Consider the following 22,278-nt stretch of genomic DNA (forward strand, 5'->3'; position numbering starts at 1 on the left):
GGTGTAAATCTCCCTGGCAATGGAGGATATGACTCCCAGGGATGAATGTGGACCTGACATTGTGGGATTGAGAACATCTTCTTGACCAAAAGGGGGATGTGAAATGAAACAAAAGAAAGATTCAGTGGCTGAGAGATTCCAGATGGAGTTAAGAGGTAACTCTGGTGGGCACTCCTGTGCACTGTAGAGATAACCTTTTTTAGGTTTTAATGTACTGGAATAGCTAGAAGTAAATACTTGAAACTATCAAACTGTAACCAGGTAGCCTTGACTCTTGAAGATGATTGTATAACGATGTAGCTTACAAGGGATGACAGCGTGATTGTGAAAACCTTGTGGATCACACTCCCTTTATCCAAATGTATGGGTAGATGAGTAGAAAAAATGGGGACAAAAACTAAATGAAAAATAGGGTGGGAGGGGGGAAGATTTGGGTGTTCTTTTTTACTTTTATTTGTTATTCTTATTTTTACTTTTTCTGGAATAAGGAAAATGTTCAAAAAACAGATTGGGGTGATGAATGTGGTTCAAAAGCCTCTATGTTCTATATATTTTTCAAATAGTCACATCACCAAAATATGTGAGTGTGTATTTATCCAACATGTGGCTGATAATGGATAGCCACACAGCCTAGGCACATACAAGGAGCTGTTACGCGTCAGTATATAAATTTTAAGTATATTACATACTTGTGCCAGTGAATCGTGTGGGTACTTGTGTTATCATATGATTTAACTTCATGTTTAAATGCAGCAAGATTATAACATAAAGTGTATAAATATAAAAGAAAACTCAAACCAGAAACAGGAAGCAAACAAAAATATAAAAGACAAAATCATCAATTTATGGGACTCAATGAAGTGATTAGAACCTTAGAACATCTGGATGTATCAACAATAAGAAAAAAATTATAATTATTAAATATCAATTTGGCATTGAATACACAGTGAGGGAACACGGCATAATATTATATTGTGTGTTCTATTTCTTATAATGATAAAACATATAGACATAAAATATGATTTTCAAGACTATATTGTTAATAAAATAGAAGTTCATCAAGTAACTCAAAGCAACATTACTTTATAAAAAGAAAAAAAGGTCTAAAAGATATCTATTAAAATATCTCTCCAGCTAAGAAGAATGCCAACAAAATAAAGAAAATGTACTAGAGACATAGTCATCCCTGTTTTATAACTAAATATTAGATTAAGATAAAAGAAAAATCTATCAATATCAATTATTATTACAATATAATTTAATTTAAAAAATAGCCCAAATAATTTACCTCATCTTGAGATTTAACCAGAGTTCTGAATGTTTTTTCTCCACTTTCTCCATCTATCATTTTATTTCGAATCTAATGGAAAAAAAATAGTTATTTTTATTCCAGGAAGCTAACTGACCCACCAAAGTATAATCATTAAAACAGTTTTTCAAGGTTTTTACCTTATTTAGAGCAGATGAAATAAAAACAGGTTGGTTTTACAAGGAGTTGCAGATATTCTCTGGAAATCTTTTAAAAGTAATTTTCATGATACAGTCATTTTTACTTTATATTTTAAAATGAAAAAAACAGCCTTAATGAAATCTTTCAACCAGCCATTCATTTTGAAATGTAATTAATGAAAGAGTAATTAATTTATGAGATGACCACATTTAAGTGAAAAGCAGTCATTGAGAAAGTAAAGTATATACATGCAAAGAATTAGCAGAGAATATGGAATGCCTCCAATTTCTGCATTAACAAATAGCCAATTATGTTTGGGGAAGGATTTTTAAGAGTAAACTTTATACTTTTTAGTTTTTATCCATCATATCTGACATTACAAAGTTGTTGCAATAAAGGTTAGAGAAAATATAAAAACCCAATTGGATTACTAAAATAGTCTCCTTAATGAGGATTTCCTTAACTCTTAAAAATGAGCAAGGTCATATATATTCACAGAAATATGACTCAACTGGACATTCTCAGAATTTCCCTGAACTTATTTTTCATTTTATGTAATTTACGCAGTGATTTACATTTAGCTTTTGGTAACTGCATATAATGAGTGAACGAAACTTCTTGTTGATAAAATAAATATTTAGTTTTCAGAAACAGATTAGTAGTCTTATTGAGCTGAAATTTTTGGGTCAGAAAGGGAGTGGATATGGCTCCTAATGTAATTTATAAGGAGGTCGAAAATCATAAAGTATTTTCTGTGAACCAGGCCCTTTCCTCAGTTCTCTCCCTATATTACTTCATTCAATCACTGTCCTAGTTGATTGAGAGGAAACTGAGGCTTAGAGAAGTTAAATAAGGTCATTACCTAATTAAGAGGTTTAAATGAGGTTATTATTTAAATTCAAGGTTAAATAAGTTCTGATGGTCACAGAGCCAGGAGATCCAAGCTCTTCACCATGACACTACCCTGCTTTATTAAGTCAAAACACTTTACAACAGACATTCATTAAGCATCTAAAATATCCCAGCACTATGCCACATTTTAGAGTAATTATAATAAATAACTAAAATTCTACTGTTTTAAAATAAGGAGGGCAGATGTGTAAAACAAGTACAAATTAAAATATACTATGACAAGTTATAAAAGTGTGGTGATAGTTGCATAGATAAGAATTAACTGACCCAGAGGTATCTTTAAAAACTCTGGGCTCTGGGGCCCAAGAGCCTGTTCAAATCCTGTTTCTGCTGCTTATTAGCTCAGTAACCATAGGCAAGCTGTTAACCTTTCTGTACCTCAAAGTCTTAACAGTATAATTGATATAATATTAATAATACTGTCTACTTTAATGCCACTTGAGAACCCATGCCTGGCCTATGTTTTCTATTTAATAAGTGCTATTTTGTTGTTTTTATTTCTATTATTTTAATACAATTATCTTTATTATTTTGGAAGACATCTTAGAGGAAGTGACTTGGGACATTCACTTTGAAGTAAAATAGGGATTTACTGAGTAAAGTGTACAAAGGCAACCATGGCAGCTTCTCTCCTTAAGCTGCTCACTGCTGGCTAGATCACCTCCAACTTTTCTTTCACCCTATAGCAACATCCTCCTCTATGGTTTTTATTGAATTTTATAAGTTGCATTTGTATTAAAATGATTATATCTCTACCCTCAGAAGGAGAAAAAAAACTAAGGTCACACCCAACTTAAAATATCTATTCCTTTTCATATAATCTTTTGGATGAGAGCTCAGGATCTAGAACTTTTTAAAGACCAGGACCTTCCATCTTTGTTTATATGGTATCCAGGAGAGATCCTAACAAAATGAAGCTGCTGAACTTGGGGAATGATAAATCCCAGCATATGACCTGAGGATATTGTTCAGGCTTATCAATTACACACTCACCTCCACTTTTATATCATTCTCTAATTCTGCATCAAGGAAATCCAATGTTACTGGCTCCTGAGATTTGGGGTTCTATACAGAAAACAATAATAATTAAGAAGATATGATATGTGCATAGAATAATTCAATGGAAATTTAAGTAGGAAATTCAGTAAAATTACTTACCTAAGGTACATTAAATAACCGATATAGTAACTGTTTAAAGATATCTTCTGTCATAAATAAAAAAATTAAACTAAATAGCATAAGCTAGGGATCTGAGCTTTAAATGCAGCAGACAAATTTAGTTAATCACCAACAGAAGACAGATGCTTGTGAGTGATGTATTAGAAACTGCATTTATAATCACAAGTTCTGTGAGAATACAATTTTTGAAGATCCATTTATAAGTTATTTTTCTTTAATTACAATGGAAAAGGGGCAAAATACAGCTATTTGGATAATTTATTTGGCAATGAAACAAACGTAACACGTAAGGAACATAAGCTTTTAATTAGTTCTCTGTAAAGAAACAGGGTATTATGACATAAATGTTTTAGATACTGAATTTTCTAAGTAAAAACAACTTCTTCTAGACCTCAAAATGCTTGAGGGAAATATGCAAGTTTGCTTCATATATTTGCATCTCAGAAACATTATATTTTACTAATTCAAATTAAGTCAAGATTTTACATCACAAAATCTGTGGTCAAGTCATAAGGACTTTAAAAAGGATTAGCTCTCATAATTACAGTCTAACTGGAATAATAACCACTGGATTTACTAAATACTATTTCCTACTTCAACATCTCCTACTGCTTAGCTGATGAGCAGTAATAAATGAAGTCAACTGTGGAATAAAATAGATTCTTTCTTTATATAAGCATATCAAATGAAACTGTTAGTGTAACAAATTTACCTCATATGACAGTATTTTAATTTTTCAATCACAAAATGAAGATTCATTGAATTATATAAACAAACAAAAATACAATGATTCCCTTATAACACTTGCTAAGCAATTTAACATGTCACAATAGAATTTCAAAGTTCACTAGAACAATAAAATCATACATGTTTGTAATTTTACAATTGCAAAATTTTAGAAACTGGAATTTTAATGGTTCTAAAAAAAATTACCAAAATCCTATAAGATAGCAGTAATAATTACAAATTATGCTGGATTAATTCAAGGCTCACTGCTATTTTAATAATTTCAGCCTCACAGGCCCTTCTAAAACAACGTTCTGATCATCACTTTTTCACATTGTTTCAAGAGCACGGGCTACTTAAAACAATAATGCTAATTAAAAATGTATTAAAAGTAAGCATATCTTATTTATCTCAAAGGCTGATGACAGAGCATACATGGCATGTATTTTTAATTTTTGACAAACTGTTTTCCTTCAAATAGTAGCTCTAGTTAAATAATGAAAATGTATGGTTCCCGTAGATTGATGAGTAAGTATTCCTAAGGGTAAATTAAAAAAGAAAAAAAAATCTCAGCTGTATTTGGCTCTTTCATTGAAAAAATATTCAGTACTTCGAAACTCTATTTCTGTGATAAGAAAGTTCTATATCATTAAAAATAAGTATCCAATTTTTAAATAGGTAAAAATACTGACCAATATTTGGACATAATCTTACTTATCACCTAAGAAACAAATGCTTACTTGAAATGTAACATATTTGATCAGAAGAAAATAATAGTCATTATGGAAAATCTTTCTAACTCTTTGTTTAAAAACAAACAAACATAACCTAAAAGGCACACAGCAAAAGGATACCGTGAAGTTTATCATACTATTCAAAATTGCATATTTCAAGTTCCCTGAACTAAATTATTTTCACACAAACTTTATCACATCAGCTTTAAAATTTTAAAGAACTCACTGCAAAACAAACTCAAAATAATTAAAATGATAAAATGGAAACAAAAAAAAAAGAACATTATCTTACATGCAATGGATAATGCATAGCATGACCAGACCCAAACAGCATGCACGGAGGCATTGTCAGGAAGAATTGGCAATATGAAGATCATGTCCCAATCCAACATATAAAGACACAGAGAAGAAAATGAAATTGTAAAAGAAAAAAATGTCAATGCATCACTTGTACTTTTAAATGGCAATCTGGCTGACCATTCAGTAAAAGACCCTCACAAGCACAGTAACTGAAAAATTAAAGAGCAGCATCTTCTAATAAAGCATCAAGAGCCTTTAGAACTAGAAACCAGTCTGTCTACTCCCATTACTTTTGTTTGATATTCTAAATAGCTAACATTTCTCATTTGTAAAATTTGAATATCATTTGATATAATTATCACACCATTCATGGAAATAAAATTAAAAGCATACTGCAATGTTATAAACAAATTTAAAATTAAAATAATTAGTAGTTAGTGTTATTAGAAATACTACATAGTTTGAAAAATGCTCCCCAATTTGAGAATTCTTGTGTGGTTGCTAGATTGCCATTTGGAGTTTTTGTAGAAGGAAAACAAAAACAAAACAAACCATTTTTCAGGTTGTTTATTTTAAAATTATATCACAGTATTTACATGCATTATTTGCGGTTGCCACAAAAATATAAATTCACTGAAATGTACATGACTACAAAAAGTATAATTCAAGATAATACAAAAAAAGAAACATGCAGAAAGAGTAACATGAAACAATTTAATGTATCAATAAAGGCTATAAACAATTTTATTTTCTACAGAAATCATACAAGACATAAGAACTGGTCTAACAGCATAAAATTCAGATTGGCATAGAATTCTAGAGCTAGAAGATGGATAAAGCTTCCATGTCCAGTGGCTTTGAACTTTAGAACATCTGGGAAGCTTTAAAAAAAATTTAGATGCCTGAGTCCCAATCCCAAGCCAAATTAAATCAGAATTTTCAGGAAATAGGAGCTGGGTATAAATGTGTACGTGTGTGTGTGTGTGTGTGTGTGTGTGTGTGCATTATCTTTCCATCTGTCTGTCTATCTGTTTTTCTTTATACAGGTGAATATACTGTGTGGAGTAGAAAACAATGATTAGTCCAATCTTCCTGATATTCAAATGAACAAACTAAAGTGACTCATTCAGTGATAAAGAGCTGGCTATTGCTAGAATCAAAACTAGAACTCAGTTTCTCTAATTCATAATTTAATGATTTCTTCTTAACATCACAACACCTCTCATTATAATATCATCAACTTTCTAAAATACATGTTAGGTACATAAAAAATCTTAAATCATGTTGAACTTCCCTTAAAACCCTGAAATTGTCTTACTGAGGTATACTCAACTGTAAGAAGTATCCTTTTATGACTATTATTTTTGTGTACTTATGGAAATATGCATAAATATAATACTTTTAAATTTTGTTGCCAACAGAGAAAAGACTTTGCAGTGAGTTTGCCAGGCAATAAAAATTAAAACTATTTATTTGCAATTCTGGACATTTTTAATTAGCTGAAGGGAAATTTCTCTAACATCTAATCCAGAAATACTTTTGTTCAAATTCAAATATATTTTGGCTTAAAATGTGTGGTTTATAGAAACTATCATATCAGAATTGTGTTTTTATTTCCACTTAGAAGTTAATTTATGAGCAAACTGTTAGGCTTATATGAATTTGACATTAATTTCACAATATTTAACAACTCATTTCCTTTTTAGAAAGCCATCTCATTATGATTACTCTAATTATTAAAATTATTTTAACATAATTTGCTAGCAATTTTTAATTAATCATTGCACACCCTTTGCCATTAATCAAATTTTTGGTTCAATTTATTGAGAAATGATGCTCATATTCATCTCATGCTTAGAAAGCTTGATAACAGAAAGGCAGCTTTATAATAGCATAATCATAAGCTTTTAAGAACAGAAGCTGAATCTCAACTCTGATTTTGCAAATCTGAAAGCACTGCTAAGTCTAACTTCATTCACAGTTACCTGAACACTGGGTCTCCTTTTTCTTAAATTAATTGTTGGTATACCTACACCAATGGGCTGAAGCAACAGAAAAGTGGTAATTCATCATTCTCCATATCAACATAAGAAAAGGTTCTATATAATAGTCAATTTTTACCAAATATTTTCTTTATTGGGAAAAGGTCTTGCTGATCTACCTAAAATTTGAAATACTTGGTAATTATCATAGGGTCCATGGCGAATCAAGAAATAAAAGACAATTTTAAAAATATCTTTCATGAAGAAAAAATTTTGAACTAGTAAAATACTCAAAATTCTTTGAGCATAGTTATTGTTAACAGTTTATTTTTTTTTCCATAGAAAAGCATATATATGCAAACTGAGAAAAATGGTTGTCTGAGACAACTTTTCTGCTCACAAAGAAAAAAAAGAGACAAATGGGAATTAGAATTCACATGATCCAAATGTATTAAAGTATAAATATTTTGGAATATTGAAAAGCTTTAATGTTAAACTCTTTAAAATTGTGCCTTTGTTTTTCTAAAATGTTACCAAATGTCATATCTGTGGAACTAATGAAGAATTTAACAACACAATGTAGATTTATTTTAAATGTTTTCTTCTAAAATGTAGATTATGGATATTTTCCTATAGAATAAATATTTTATAATTGATCAGAATGACATATAATGTATTTTATTTGTATATAAATATATAACATATATATGTAACTGCATATATATATACACATACCTGATCCAGGTATTTCAATAAAACAAATGGAGAAATTTAAAATGCACTTTTGGAATAAAGCAGGATATACAATTCAGTTTATCAAGATGTGGTCATGTAGTGACAGTATGCTTTAAGAAAATAAGTAATGATTTCTTAGAAAATCAGATATACAAAAACTTTCTTGGCTTTTTTTATTTATTAATATTCTTGGATTTTTAAAAGACATTAATCCTGCCTTCTACAAACTACAAAATTTTACTGAAACATTTTGAATTTTGATTACAGTTTCAGGAAGAAAACACAAGGCATTCAGATAGGAATTCTTGCACAACACTAGACTTTCACTTTGTTAAATAATATGGGATACTATGAAAGAGTTTCATTTTGCTTTATTACTATAGGTGAATTTCTGATAAAGAGATTAATATTGTTAGTATACTAGCTGTTACCACATTGGTCCTTTGTACTTATCAATATCTGAAACAGTTGTCTTACACTATATCATCCTTTTATGAGGCTCTTGTATCAATCTGTATAACATGCACCATTGCCCACAAAATAGAAATCATGTTTAACCTGTTAATGATGAGAATTCACAAGCATATTTAATTCACAAGGATGAATTTCAGAAAAAAAAAGAAAACAGATTGTGTGGATATATTTCTTTTTAATGGTTTTCTGAATTAGTATTTTCTAATGACTTTCTGTTGCATACTTGCTTTTAATAAAACCCTATGTAAAAAAATGAAAAGCTAATTTATAATTTGTAAGATAAAAAATCACCTGGGTTTAAATGGGGATATCTATAGAATTTATGTTTTCTTTGTAATTTTATGAATGTTAGTAAACAGAGAATTCTAAATATGAGCCAAATATATGTCAACATCATTCAAAGAGTAATAAAATATTTTCCACATAAATATTTGTTTGTAATAGGAGAAAACCTTTTCAAATTATTACCTCTTTTTCACTATGATAACCTAAATTATTCATTATTAGTATCACTAGATAGATGGAGATACGTGTGTGTGTATATATATATATATATATATATATATATGTATGTATGTGTGTATATATATATATATATGTATGTATGTGTATATATATGTGTGTTTGTGTATATATATAGCACGTGCATATATGCAAACACGCATTCTTGTTGTTGTTGGTCTGTGATATATTTTTATTTCTTTGGGATGGGCTAAGGCCTACATTCATAGAAGTAGAGGATCCTCACAACATTCAACCCAATACTATTTTATTGCTTTTAAATCACCTCAATTATGGAAATATTTTAAAATGCACAGGATATTCTGGGTTGTGTATATGTTACTAGAATAAAATGTGTTTTCAAAAAAGGTGTAGAAATGTACAATACAGAGAACCCTCATGCAATCCATAGACTGTAGTTAATTGTACAATTACAAAAATGTTCCTTTATCATTTGTACCAAATTTATTAACTAATGCAAGGTGTTAATAAAAGGGTGGCATATGGGAGTTCTGTACTTTATGCTTGATTTTTCTGTAAACTCCCACAACTTCTCCAAAAAAAAAAAAAAAAAAAAAATAAGATGATGACATGGGAACTTCTAAACTAAAAGTAAATAAATAAATAAATAAATGAAATGAAATGCACTGGATACACAAAGACCAAAAGTAATAATATTGCAAAATTAAAAAAAAAAAACTTAAGATTTAGGAAGATAAAAATTTCAACAATAACAAAATCATAGGATTTTAACCAATTATAAATAATTCTATTAAGAGGAATTTGACATAATATGTTTTTAAAGGGCTGTGATAATGTGAAAAAATGCTTCTGCCACAATTTATAATAAAATAAGACATTTAAAAAAATGTAGGGTGATTAGCAGCTACTTAGGCTTAGTAAATATTTAGATCATGATGACTTTTCTATGGAAATAAATTCCAAAGAAGAATAATTAAATATATATATATATAACACTTTAATATATTTATGCATTAATTAATGGGTCTTAATTATTATTGATTTCAATATTATTTAAATCACACAATTTTATATATAAATGTGTGTGTAAGTATGCATACAATGGTGTGTGTTTTAAAATGTCAGTAATATTAAATATCCATGAGATGGGAAGAGGGAGGTAGTGTGCATAAGTCTGCAAACATTTCTTCAATAGTATCTTGAAGTTAAGCAATAACTTGGAGATATTTATAAAACTACAATTACATTACAAGATTTTGCCAATTTTCAATTCTAAACAAGTAAGTTTCACCCTACCTTGGAAGCATTCATGAAATGTTAAAAGAGTTGAATGACGTTTTTAAGGAAAATATTTTATATCTAGGGGGAAAAGGTATAAGGATTAGGATGAAATGGTTCATTTACTGAATCATTTTCACTTTCAGATTAACTTGCTGATTAATAAACTCTTCCCATTTCTGGACCCCATCAAAAATGGGAAATTAAAATTATACTGTTGAATTTCATACATATCTTTGCCAGCCTGCCTGCAATGGAGAAAAAAAAAACACACATACTTTGGGATATAGAAGCTGAGATAACTATCAGAAGAGAAGGGCCATGGAAATGTGGCCTGGGCAGAGAGGAGCATTACTAATGTTGATCAAATTCACACCATATCTGAGGCAACATCCCTCACTAATTTACACCTTTAATCAAAGTCAGAAATTGATTGTATGAAATTGAGTCAAAGGAGTTGATAATGGCTCTCTTCAAGATAGGAATACTGGCTCAGCTAAACTGGTGAGAGAAAATGAAAATTGCTTTCACACTCTCATGCATTATTAAACTGTGGTCTTGTCATCTTATGAAGGGAGTCGTGTTACTGACTTGTTTTATAATAGTGCTATATAGTGAATTAAAAAATGACAATCATTACAGAACATTAATTATTAATTTCACAGACACTAATCAGTGTAAACAAATTATATACATACCTTTGGCTGAAGATTTGGATGTAATAAAACATAGCCATTAGGATCGATTGCAAAATAATAGCCATTGGGACACAGCTGAAAAATAATCCAGAAAGTTTAGATACAGTTTCCTGAAGCGTGCTCAGAAATCCACATCCTTTTTAAAAATTTCTTAAATACTTATTTAACAGCATGAAGAAGGATAACACAGAATGCTTATGTTTTATTTTAACAATGCTTTTTACCATTTATTTCCTTTGTTAAGATACCTGTACATAATTTTAGAGAATTATTTAAGTGATTCATGAACAAGTTAAATTTGTAGAATTCTAAAACAGACAACATAAGAAATTGAAACTTACAGTAAAACGTGGTGTCAGCCTTTTGATGTCTTCCAAAGACACATCAATTCCCATCACCCCAAGAATCAGCTGGTTCTAGAATAAGATGGCAAATGTTAGTTTACCTTATATCCAAATTTTGCCTATTTCCATACAATTATTATCCACTTTCATCATTTGCTTTGACAAAGCTTGGTGTTACATATTAGCTTAAACATAAATTTGGGTGAAGCATTTGAGATGTCAACTTATAAAAGTTTTCTCAGTTTTGATTGTTTTCTCACCACTTTATTATCGTTACCATTTAGCTTAACAAATCTAAGTTTGATGGTAAAAGCAAAAATATAAAAGAAATATGAAAATTGTCTTTGACACTTCTTGTACTCCCTATCCCTAAAATATGTTTTAATAACTACTTTAGAGACAGCAGCTATAATTGTGGGTTTGGGTGTATATATAAGTATACCACAAAGTTGACTTTGTGGTATACTATGACTTAAGAAGCCACAAAAATGTTCAACTTGAAGATATGGGGCAATATGGGAAGACCACACATGGATTTCTGTTGTTGATTGTATTTGTGAATGTGTAACTATCCTGAAAAATATGAGGCCTTATTGGTAATAAAAACAGAAGAAATCCTTAAAACATTGTTTCTAGTTGCCACTATTATTTCTCTTAAATACAGAACAATGGGCATCATTTTATCTGTAGTTGTAAATCAAGGAGGCTATGTGGCAAATTGCTATCAAAATATCTACTGGGACATAATGATGGAAATGGTGCTAAAATTTAGAATCTTTGGTTTGTTTTAGGTAAATTATATGAATTATAAAAGAATAAACCAACAAAATTATAGAATCCAGTCAATATTTATGAAAAAACACCAAAAACTTTGTGTAGCTGCCCATAAAGTGAGAAAGTTATGTCAACAACCATGTTCTTTCCCTGTGAACTGATCCTAGTCTATGCAAAAACCCCAAATTAAAGGAATCTTTTAGCAGTCCATAGTGAGAAAACTCATGTAATCTGTAAATACATATGAGAAGGAGTAAGGGATTGCTCTTTCATGAGTCACAATACTTAAAACCCCCAGACATTTAAGAATGGTAGTGGGTGCCCAAGAGAAATAACTAGTATATTTTAGGGTCACATTAAAATGAAGAGCTGAACTGAGATAAAAACAAGAGAAATGCTTAATTGCAATTGACTTAATTATACCATAAACTGGAAATAAATGTCAATTCAGGAATGTTCTCAAATCAGGAATGTCACCTAAATCATATAATATGTGCTTAGTATTTAAAGTAAATCTTAACTTCTCCTGCAGTCTTAAATTCCTTCGGAATCAAGATAAGAAATAGGAATGCAACCCTATTTTACATCAAAAAGTGTTTAACAAACAAGAAAATGCTTTTATTAAGTACAAGATAAACATTATTTCAGAAATTTTAAGTAGACAGCATTTTATTGCACTGAGAATATGAGGGCTTAGAAATTAAGAATTTTTATGAAACTCACTATTTTTTTTTGCTGAAATGTAAGAAAATAGAGAAAAATGAAGAGAACTATTAGTGTTAATCAGTTTGTTAACTTACATGGGGATTAAATAAAAGAAACAAATTATTGTTTGAATGTGGGTGAGGGAGGAACAATTCAATAAATCCACCCATGTGCATCTGAGGCAAATACCATGGTTTTATTCTTTGGGTTTTGTTTCTGAACTCCATGGGTATCTCAGCCTCATTTTGAAAATGTGCACACAATATTATTGTTCATTTATCATGTAACTGCTCCCAGTTTGATGTGTGTTCCCATCAGGTCATAGTTAAGAGAGCTAAGTTGAATGCTGGCTCTTAGGGCAACAGAGAGCATGACCTGAGTTTCCTTTTTCCCAGGTGGTTATCACACAGGCAGCTGTTGCCTTTTCTTCTGGCCTCACAAGACAGTTCCATTGCATGTAATTCTTTATGGAACATTTTGCTTCAACGTCACGGTTTATCACTTATTATTATTAACGTTATCAATTAACTTTTAACCTTTGAGTTTGCTACATTTTCGTCTTGGCCGGTTATGTTGAAGACAGGAAGAGTTCCAGTAATGACAAGTCCCAGCTCCTAAAAATAGATTCAAAGAGCAAAGGCAAATTAAAATTTCATTTCAAACTTTGCCACACTGTATTAGCTTTTCATTTTTCTGAGTCCACATTTTATAGTTACTTTCTAAAATCCATGAAAAACTAGTAACTAATTTTTGGATATTTATTGAAGTTTATTTTCCCAAAGTTTCAATTAAAATATCTTGGAAAGAATCAGGTCTATTAGACAACTAACTACGAAAGCATGCAACATTTAAAATAACACTCGAAGAGAGCACTGCAAATAACAAAATAAAAACCATCAAGGTACACAAATGATTAACAGCCTCTAAATATTTCAGCAATCCAGTCCACTTTTTTTTTATGTTATTCCACCGATAATACACCTAGCACCAGGGACCTCCATAAGCAGAGTGAGACTAAGTTATTATTTTAAATGTCTTTACCTTCCCTGCTTTAGCCTTATTCTCAACTCTCTCATGCCCACATTAATGGCTTCATGCTAAATCACAAAAGTGCAGCAGAATAACCTTATAAATAGAGGAAACATGCTATTGATACTGCAATTCATAAAATATTCTAGGTAAATACTAGGCTGCTTAAAAGAAGCTATATTGCTTCTATAAAACCCCCAAATAAATAGTACTTTTGGCAAAAGTAAAATGATGTAGAAAAAATAACTGCAAGCATCAAGTATGAAATCTAGTCATGAAGCAGTTTAGTGTAACACAAATAATGATATACTATTAATTACCATGTAGATAATTTCATATATAAAATGAATCCATGGAGATTAGTTGAAATAAACAGATTTTCAAGCCAGAGATTGTTTCTTTTTTTTATTGCTGACATAGGAAGCAATTTTTTTTTACAACTATTTTACATCAAAACTACATTTTAAACAATACCACTCTAAAATAATTTTGAAATTATTTTTGGAAATTTTGAATTTGTTAAACCTAGAAAATATCAGTAATCTCCTTGTGCATAAGAACTTCAAATCCAAATCTCACAACTCTTATTCTGATCCCAGAATCAGCATGATCTAATGGAAAAAAATGTCTTAGGCTACGATTTTGAATCAGACCTGTAGGAAACCCCAAAATAATGAGAACTGAATTAATACAGAAGGGTAATCGTAGAGAGGCTTTCAGCAGAACAGAAGACACCAAATTGGGACAAATAAAAATTAAGGAAAGAACTACATGTTGGTGGATAATGATATATATTTTGGCTCTCTATTTAATCTTAGGCAAGAACATCCCACAATGAAAACAACTTTGATTATTTATGCAAATTAATATTCATAATTAAAATCTTCCACTTCAATAAAGTCAGAGTACTGATTAACTTATCAAACTGGGATCCAACATATAATTCAGTGAAGAGTTCTCTTGGTGAAATTTGTATATGAATTATAAAGTTATAACTTTATATCTTATACTTATATCTATATGTGTTCTTCTCCCCTGTGTATATGTGTATATATGTATGTATGCATACATGTATACATGTACTGCTATGACAGTTGTAAAAATACCACCATGGTATAAAATAAGGTAAATATGGATACAATATTTTCTTTGCTTCACTTTTGCATTTACACAGAATACCATGATTTGCTTCTAAAAATGATAATATATCTAAAACAGGATACCAGAAAAATAACAATATTAGACTAAAAACCTTCATGGATGAACTCATTGACGTTCAATTTCCATTTTTTCCCTCATTTATTAAAGACAACAAGGCACTGCACAAATAATTAGAGAATAAAAGGAGAAATCAAACAGAATTTCTTCCCTCCTCAATTGATTTTATATTAATTTTCTAGAGTCCAGCTCTTTTCATATCTTTCTTTTTATATAAAGAGACTCACTTTATCTTCCAAATTAAGTGAAAACAGCCTACTTGTCTGGGGTCTCCACAAAGTTGTGCAGGTCTTATTTCTGCCCTTATCTCCCACTATCTCCAAAAGCTATTTAGCTAGATCACTCACTCCTTTAAAATACCCAGCACTTCCCCCACTTCTGTCCTCTACCCTCTTTGTGTGTGCAACATTTCACTCACTACCAACTGGAAAAACCTTACCTGGAACTATGAGTTCATCTAAAATGTCAACATCTTATTAATCACACTCCCTTCCCCACCTCTCACCCCTGCAAATAAATGGCTTCTCTCTTTGCATTTTTCTCATTATACTTATTATATTTTTTCATGGATGGTTTTGCATTTTTCCTTAGTAGTATAACTTGATTTGGCAAACATAAATGATGAATCTGCTATATAGAGAGATTGTAAACAATGATTAAGTACATGATGGGTCACTTATTCTCAAGCCAGTAAAAAAAATGTTTTATGTGTCCATTGAATAGATAGTTTGTGTGTCCCATTCTTTCTTTCCTTTTTTTTTCTCCAAAATTTAGTTTCAGCTTATAGAACAGGACATTTAGAACCAACGTTTCCTCCTAATGTCATTTGTGCTATCAGTAAGAACCTTACCAGCAATGCAGACATGCTGGTTAATGAACTTCTGGTCACAGGAAATAGAAAAAGGCATAATAATTGACTCCTCATGCCATACACTGTCCTGTGATGGATTTGAAAAAGTGGAATATTTGACCATACTTTGTGATGACCATGTGACCTTAAGTAAATATTTGATGTCAAGAGGGAACACTGGAGAGTAATTTTAGTTAGGGCTTGAGGTAAGCAAGCTTTGCTTTATCTTTCTTAGCATGCAACACTGTTGCTAATAGTGCCTATTTTTCTTCTAACTTCCTGTATATGTTTGTTTTACAAGAATCAAATGATAAGCAATGCTAAATGGATTGCATTTTGCTCTTTGGGTTCATCATTGCATTTAGAAAACCAGTATCAGTATGTAATTAGATTCTAAGTAGGGAGAGGGGTTATGAATCAGCATTTACTTTTCAGAGCTTGGTATTCTGAGTTTCTCCAATATAATATGTTAGAAAATCATTAATAAAGTCCTTTTATTAAGATTAAGCATATGAATACATCTTAAGTGTGATAATTACTATTTATAACTTTCATGTCATGGGAGTAAAAATTACATTGAAACACAGTTTTTCAACCTTGGCACTACTGATATTTTGGACAGGATAATTTTTTGTTGTGGGTGGAGGGCAGGGGCTGTCCTGTGCCTTGTAGGATGTTTAGCAGCATCCCTGGCTTTTGCCCTACTAGATGCCACTAGCTCCCCTGTCCCCAGTCATGACAATCAAAAACGTCTCCAGACATTACCAAATGTACCCTGGGGAGAATCACCCCCAGATGAGAACCAGTGTTCTAAATTATGGTGGAATACCTTAAAATGTCAATTGTGCAATGGATGATTTAACAGATTTTTATTTGTTATTTCACAGCAGATTTGGCCATCTCAAAGGCATATTTCCATAAAATGTTTCAGTTTGAATCTAAAGTTTGAATTTATATATGAAGAGGTGACTAGGGTTGGTATCATTACAGTGTAGGGTAAGAACTTTGTCTATATAATTGCACATATTTTTCAGGTTTGGTGGGTCTGGGCATAGCTGTGGAGGTTATAAATGCTTCTCCTAGCTGAGGCCTACTTTGAAAACATTTTCTTCAGAATTCTTGCTCAAAATCTGCGGTAAAAGATTCTAATTTGTTCATATGGTTTTCAGTATTATATCTTTTTAGCATTAAAAATTCAAACAATTATTGAAATGCCCATAAATTGAAGGCTCTAGGTTAGAAATTCTAGTTTGCAATTCTACATTCTTAATGGACCAACCAGAAAATAAAATGACATTTAATGTTTGTAGTTTTCTATTGCTCCATACAAATCTAGGTTTTTATAGGTAAATTATCTGAATTCCGACAAAGAAATTTGTGAGAGAAAAGAATCTTAGAAAGGCTTTAATGTATGTGGTGGGGGGTGGAGGGAGAGAAATAACACTTAAAAAGAAAGAGAAATCTGATTTCTAAAGCTGAATGCTTTTATTATGGTGTTTGTCTTTGATAGAACAACCCCACATCTTACCAGTGCATCCAGATACACATTGGTCCATTGGACTTGCTTAGCTTTTTCTCTGGCTAAAACCATCGGTCTTCCCAGAACATCCAAATATTCCTATTTATAACCCCCCCGAAAAAAGTTACATCATTACAAACTAGGAATGCTGCGGTTAAAAAAAAAAAATCTCCAGGGGAAAAATCTAGTGTTAAATACGAATGTGGAATCAAAATTATTAAGAGATTATACAATCATTCCTCCATAAGTTGTGTGTCTACATACTTTGAACAACAACATTGAACTTATTTATACAATCTATCTATCCCAATGTTTTCTGGTAACAATCAGAACATTCTCTTTTTGAGGTACAGCCAATGATAAGTGAAAAACATTCCTTGTGCATTGTTTTATGTTAATCTAAACTATTTGAGGTTCTGTGATTTACTGAATGGATGTGAACAAATTTGAAATAATAAAGCAGCCACATGCTTGCTTTCATATCACAGATTGTCTGGCTGAAATTCAAAATTACATTTAAACGTATCAAAAAATAAATGAAATACTGTGCCAAATCTAGACACCAGACTAAAATGCAGCTGCTGTTTCACTTCAGCATCCAATGTATTCAGTATTCATTTCCACAAATGCAATGTTATTTAAGTTAAATTTTGACTTAGTCTATTTTGTAGATCATAAGCTATGTCTAAAATTGAGTAATGACTTTAAATAGTAATTTGTGAATATTTAAAAGTAATATATATTTAAATTAACTTAATTACTTCATTCTACCAGAAGTTATTTAACAGGATGTTTTCAAATTAATGGCTGTAGAAAATTCATCTCCTTCTTGTAACTTTTTTTAAACAGGTAAATGGATTTACAAATTATTTTAGGAGATGGCTAAGTTCTGATTAGGACCATGTTTAATTTGTCTACAATAATAATTGTTCAATTTTCTATGTGGTTCTTATGACCTGAAGAAACTCATTTAAATGATTTGCAATACAACCAACATCAAATTACAAAAGATGAAATTGTTGGTAAATTTCATTTTCTTCATCGTCCATGATGTTTTTAACACCCAATAATAACAATATTTTCATTTCACTCCCCCGCCCCGAGTTTTGACTGTTTGAAAACACTTGGTATTAATAAAATAAAAATCAATACATTACCATGATACTCAAGTATTTTAATGTAGGTGTAATGTTACCAACCTGTTTTCATTATATCCACATTGAGCACATTTTAACATATAAACAGAAAAGAAATATTTTATTCTTTGAAAAAAATAATTTAAACAAGTTTTAAATAACTGTACCTGAGTATTGATTCTTATAGCTCCAATAGAAGGAATTTCATAATAATAACCTGAAATATATACATAAATATCCCATTATAAAGAAGGGCCATGAAATCATTTTATGTCTTTGTAGGAGAAGAGTGTATTTTTTACTTCTAATTGAGCCAAACCCTACAATATTAATATCATTGATGACATTAGCAAAAGTTTGATTAATATATATTCACAACTAATGCACAGGCTTTATGTGAAATTTCTTAGAATAGTAAAAAATAAAAGTTATTCTTCTACAAAGAAGTATGGAACCTGAGAGTTAGGGATCTGATAATTACTGTTTTTATATAAAAATATTTGCCTAAATATAACTAAGCTTCAGAAAAAATTCAAGTGGTTTTTGTTGCTATGTGATCACACTTTATTTTTTCAAATAACATCTTTTATTTTCTGCATACAAAGGAAAATAGGCACATTGTGTAAAATTTGAATTATCCAGGAATTTTAAAAGTGAATAAAAAGCAAACAAGCAATAATTTAGCTATTCATAGAAAAAAGGTACATATATGCCATGCTCTCTCATATCTGGTTTTCAAAATTCAGATATTCCTTCATTTCTAATTTTACATGTAAGAGTGTGTCTGATATTATAAACATCATTAAGTATCATTCATATGATTTATTATTTTAGGAAAGTACAATAGTATGATCTGACGTCTGGATTTTATACAATATAACTCAAAGATTGTTGTGTGTGTCATTTTCCTCTGTAGAAAACATGTTCAGAATCTTATTCTTGTCTCATTTCCTATCAAAGTTAGCTACAACTATAATATGTAGACTTCACAACAGCTATCAAATTGTTTTTTCATCTAATAAAATATGGTCAAGAAAACATATCTGTTTTACCTTTATTTTCACAGGCCATCCACTGAATAGGTCCTCTATCATAATTATGTTGACCAACTGAAAATGTGAATACACGTACCTGGATGAATGGAAAAACAGGTATCTGTTAGTCTGACTGAAATTTAATTGAATGGCAAAACCAAACAGCCGAAGTAAAAAACAAAACAAAACATGTTTTTCAGTTAATTAATACATCAAGAAAATTGAGGCCAGTAAAGAATTCAGGAAGGCGAAAAGAGGGAAACCAGATAACCTACTCTAAAATGTTAAGACTCCAGTTGCTAATTTAGCATTTGGGTGCCCTGCATCATATTCCAATCTTTAAGCAGAATCATGACTAAGGTTTCATTAGTAGAAAAGGGTGTCTTTTGGGGCCAGTTCAACTTCATCCAGCTAAAAACATTTGATCAACTACAACAATGTATTTTCCTGTTTCACAGGTATGTGGTTATGGAAAAGTATTTGTCTTTTAGTTGAGTAAGGCTAATTAAACTTAAGGATGGTCTTGCTACTTTCACACCATGGAAATATTTAGGATGTTCAAGTATGATTATGATGTTAGTAGATATTATTTCTTTTCTATAAAAGATGGGCAGCATATACGACTAAACGAATATTTTAAGTTCCTAGGATTTTAAAAGAAAATCAATAGATGGACTGTTTCTTCTAATGTGCTAAAAAGTATATAAATATTTGAAAAAAATCAATTGAAATCAATTTAATTTTTCATTGTACATCATTAATTTTAAATAACAAAAATATAGAAGATAAATTTAATTGCAGTCAGCAAATAATACATTGGCTATTTAACATATCTTGATTTTTACTAATTAAGTAATCTAAGTAAAGCAATATTCTAAGTTCAAAATTGAGTGTTTACTAAAGATAAACATGCAGAAAATCACGTTTCCAAGATTTCAAATTCTGGTTTATGAGTTTAGTAAAACATGAACTATGTTAAGAGCTTTTCCCTAATTCATGTTGATTAACTGTTTGAATTGACATTTTCTCATTGTTTCATCTGTTTTATCTTTTGCACATGATCCCAGACCACAAATTTCAAGACACTTCACATCTGTTCTCTGTTCTTTGACTGTTCTCAGCCACACAAATCACATCATAACAATCTGTGCCTGAAAATGAAGATCGGGTTTGTTGCCATTTCACTTGGAAAGAGGTTTTATGAGAGCCACTCTTAAGTTGATCAGGTTCGCCTTAACTAGCTATTTAAGCCACTCGATGAACATAATCTGAGTTTCAATCACCTCAGATTTTAAGGATAAATGACGAGTTCTAAGAGTACAAAAGTTGGTGACTGTTTATGTCTGCTCCTTCTTTCTTTCTCTCTCCAGGAGTTCCCCTCAGTTGAAATGGTTTCATTTTCTTTAATTCTTCAGTTGGATTATTTTTTGGGTCTAGCTATATGTTTCAAGGTAGTGTTAATGGTTACATAGTTGGGCTTACTGTTAAATGGAAATATTTCTATAAGCAGATTGGCCACCCTTACTGATAATTCAATTTAAATATAATACCTTAAACAATCATCATATGAACTCAAGGCAGGGGAAAAAAATCCAGACACTTCAAAAAACACTTCGGCCTCTCCTTCATAACTAATACTTCAAAGTATGCCTAAAATTTCAATTTAAAGCACTGCTTTATCTACTTGTACCTGTTACCACTACAGAGTTTTAGTAAAATTTTTTTCTGTGATTTTCAATAAGAAGAAATAATTGAATGAGACTATATGAATTATTATATATATTATATATATAATAAGGCTAGTATTTCCAATAATATTACTGCACACTTAGAGACACACAATGTGTTTGACTAATGTTACTCATCAAACAGTCTAAATAAACATATAACTCAGTCAAAAAACGTAACAGTAAAAACAGCTTTTTGCTTTATTTATTACAAAATTTTGCCTAACTGACATGTCTTTGCTTATGTGGAGCCCTTAGATATCAAAATTATGGAGTTTTGGATCAGGGCTAGATGTGGAAGTTTTCATTCTATCATATTTAATTAAAATTTTATAAAAGTTTTAAAAATGATACATGAATTTTTTGTGTCTGCCTCTGTTCATTTTTGAGCTATGTGAACACAAGCTATATAAACCAAATGAATCACTTCCACATTACCAATGTTTAATTTATACCTCTTTCCTCAATTTTCATCTTCCTTATGTAGACACTTTTAAAGATACTAGCCCTTGCCATTTTCCTCCTATTGGTTACTAAAATCTTAAGAATTACAAATGCATCCTTTTTATAACTTCTGCACTGTTTTAACATTATGATATTTGCCAAATCTTTGTAAATATCCAAGGTGCTTATTTTTCTCTTGATATATATATGTTTGTGCACCATATATATTTAATGATTGTTTTAGATTATTAGGTTATCTTTGAACTAGCCCCAAATGATTTTATATTTGGTTGAGAAAAAGTTTAGCATAAGCCACTCAAAATTTTGAATTCTTTATATGACAATGAAAATGGGTATATAAATTATTTCAATCCCATATGCCATACCCATATTGATTATATGGCTTTGCTTTAAATATTCTAGTCAATCATGTAAAAAGAATTTTAACTGATTGATTTCATAAATCATTTTGTATTACACATTTTAGGGTGTACATATATAATGAACTGATGTAACTGAAAATATTCTCTGTGCACACTAACCTCCC

At 30.4% G+C, this 22,278-nt stretch overlaps 1 protein-coding gene across 13 annotated transcripts in view; it reads right to left on the reverse strand.

Annotated features, from left to right (window-relative positions):
• Positions 1-22,278, reverse strand: part of CACNA2D1 (calcium voltage-gated channel auxiliary subunit alpha2delta 1) — a 526,916-nt gene that overhangs the window by 45,882 nt on the left and 458,756 nt on the right. For 3 of the 13 annotated variants that reach the window (XR_005217008.1, XM_037836527.1, XM_037836525.1), the window contains exons 13-20: positions 19,579-19,657; positions 18,694-18,743; positions 17,400-17,489; positions 13,311-13,388; positions 11,293-11,367; positions 10,952-11,026; positions 3,356-3,427; positions 1,289-1,360 (exon numbers count right to left, since the gene is read on the reverse strand). Coding sequence is in view for 10 of the 13 variants with exons in the window: in XM_037836527.1 (XP_037692455.1) it covers positions 1,289-1,360; positions 3,356-3,427; positions 10,952-11,026; positions 11,293-11,367; positions 13,311-13,388; positions 17,400-17,489; positions 18,694-18,743; positions 19,579-19,657 (591 nt within the window). In the remaining 3 variants the exon portion in view is untranslated. The other 10 variants (XM_037836528.1, XM_037836526.1, XR_005217009.1 and 7 more) reach the window with 9 other exon arrangements.

The sequence above is a fragment of the Choloepus didactylus genome, chromosome 5 (assembly GCF_015220235.1).
Source record: "Choloepus didactylus isolate mChoDid1 chromosome 5, mChoDid1.pri, whole genome shotgun sequence".
In the NCBI taxonomy this organism is placed as follows: Eukaryota; Metazoa; Chordata; class Mammalia; order Pilosa; family Megalonychidae; genus Choloepus; species Choloepus didactylus.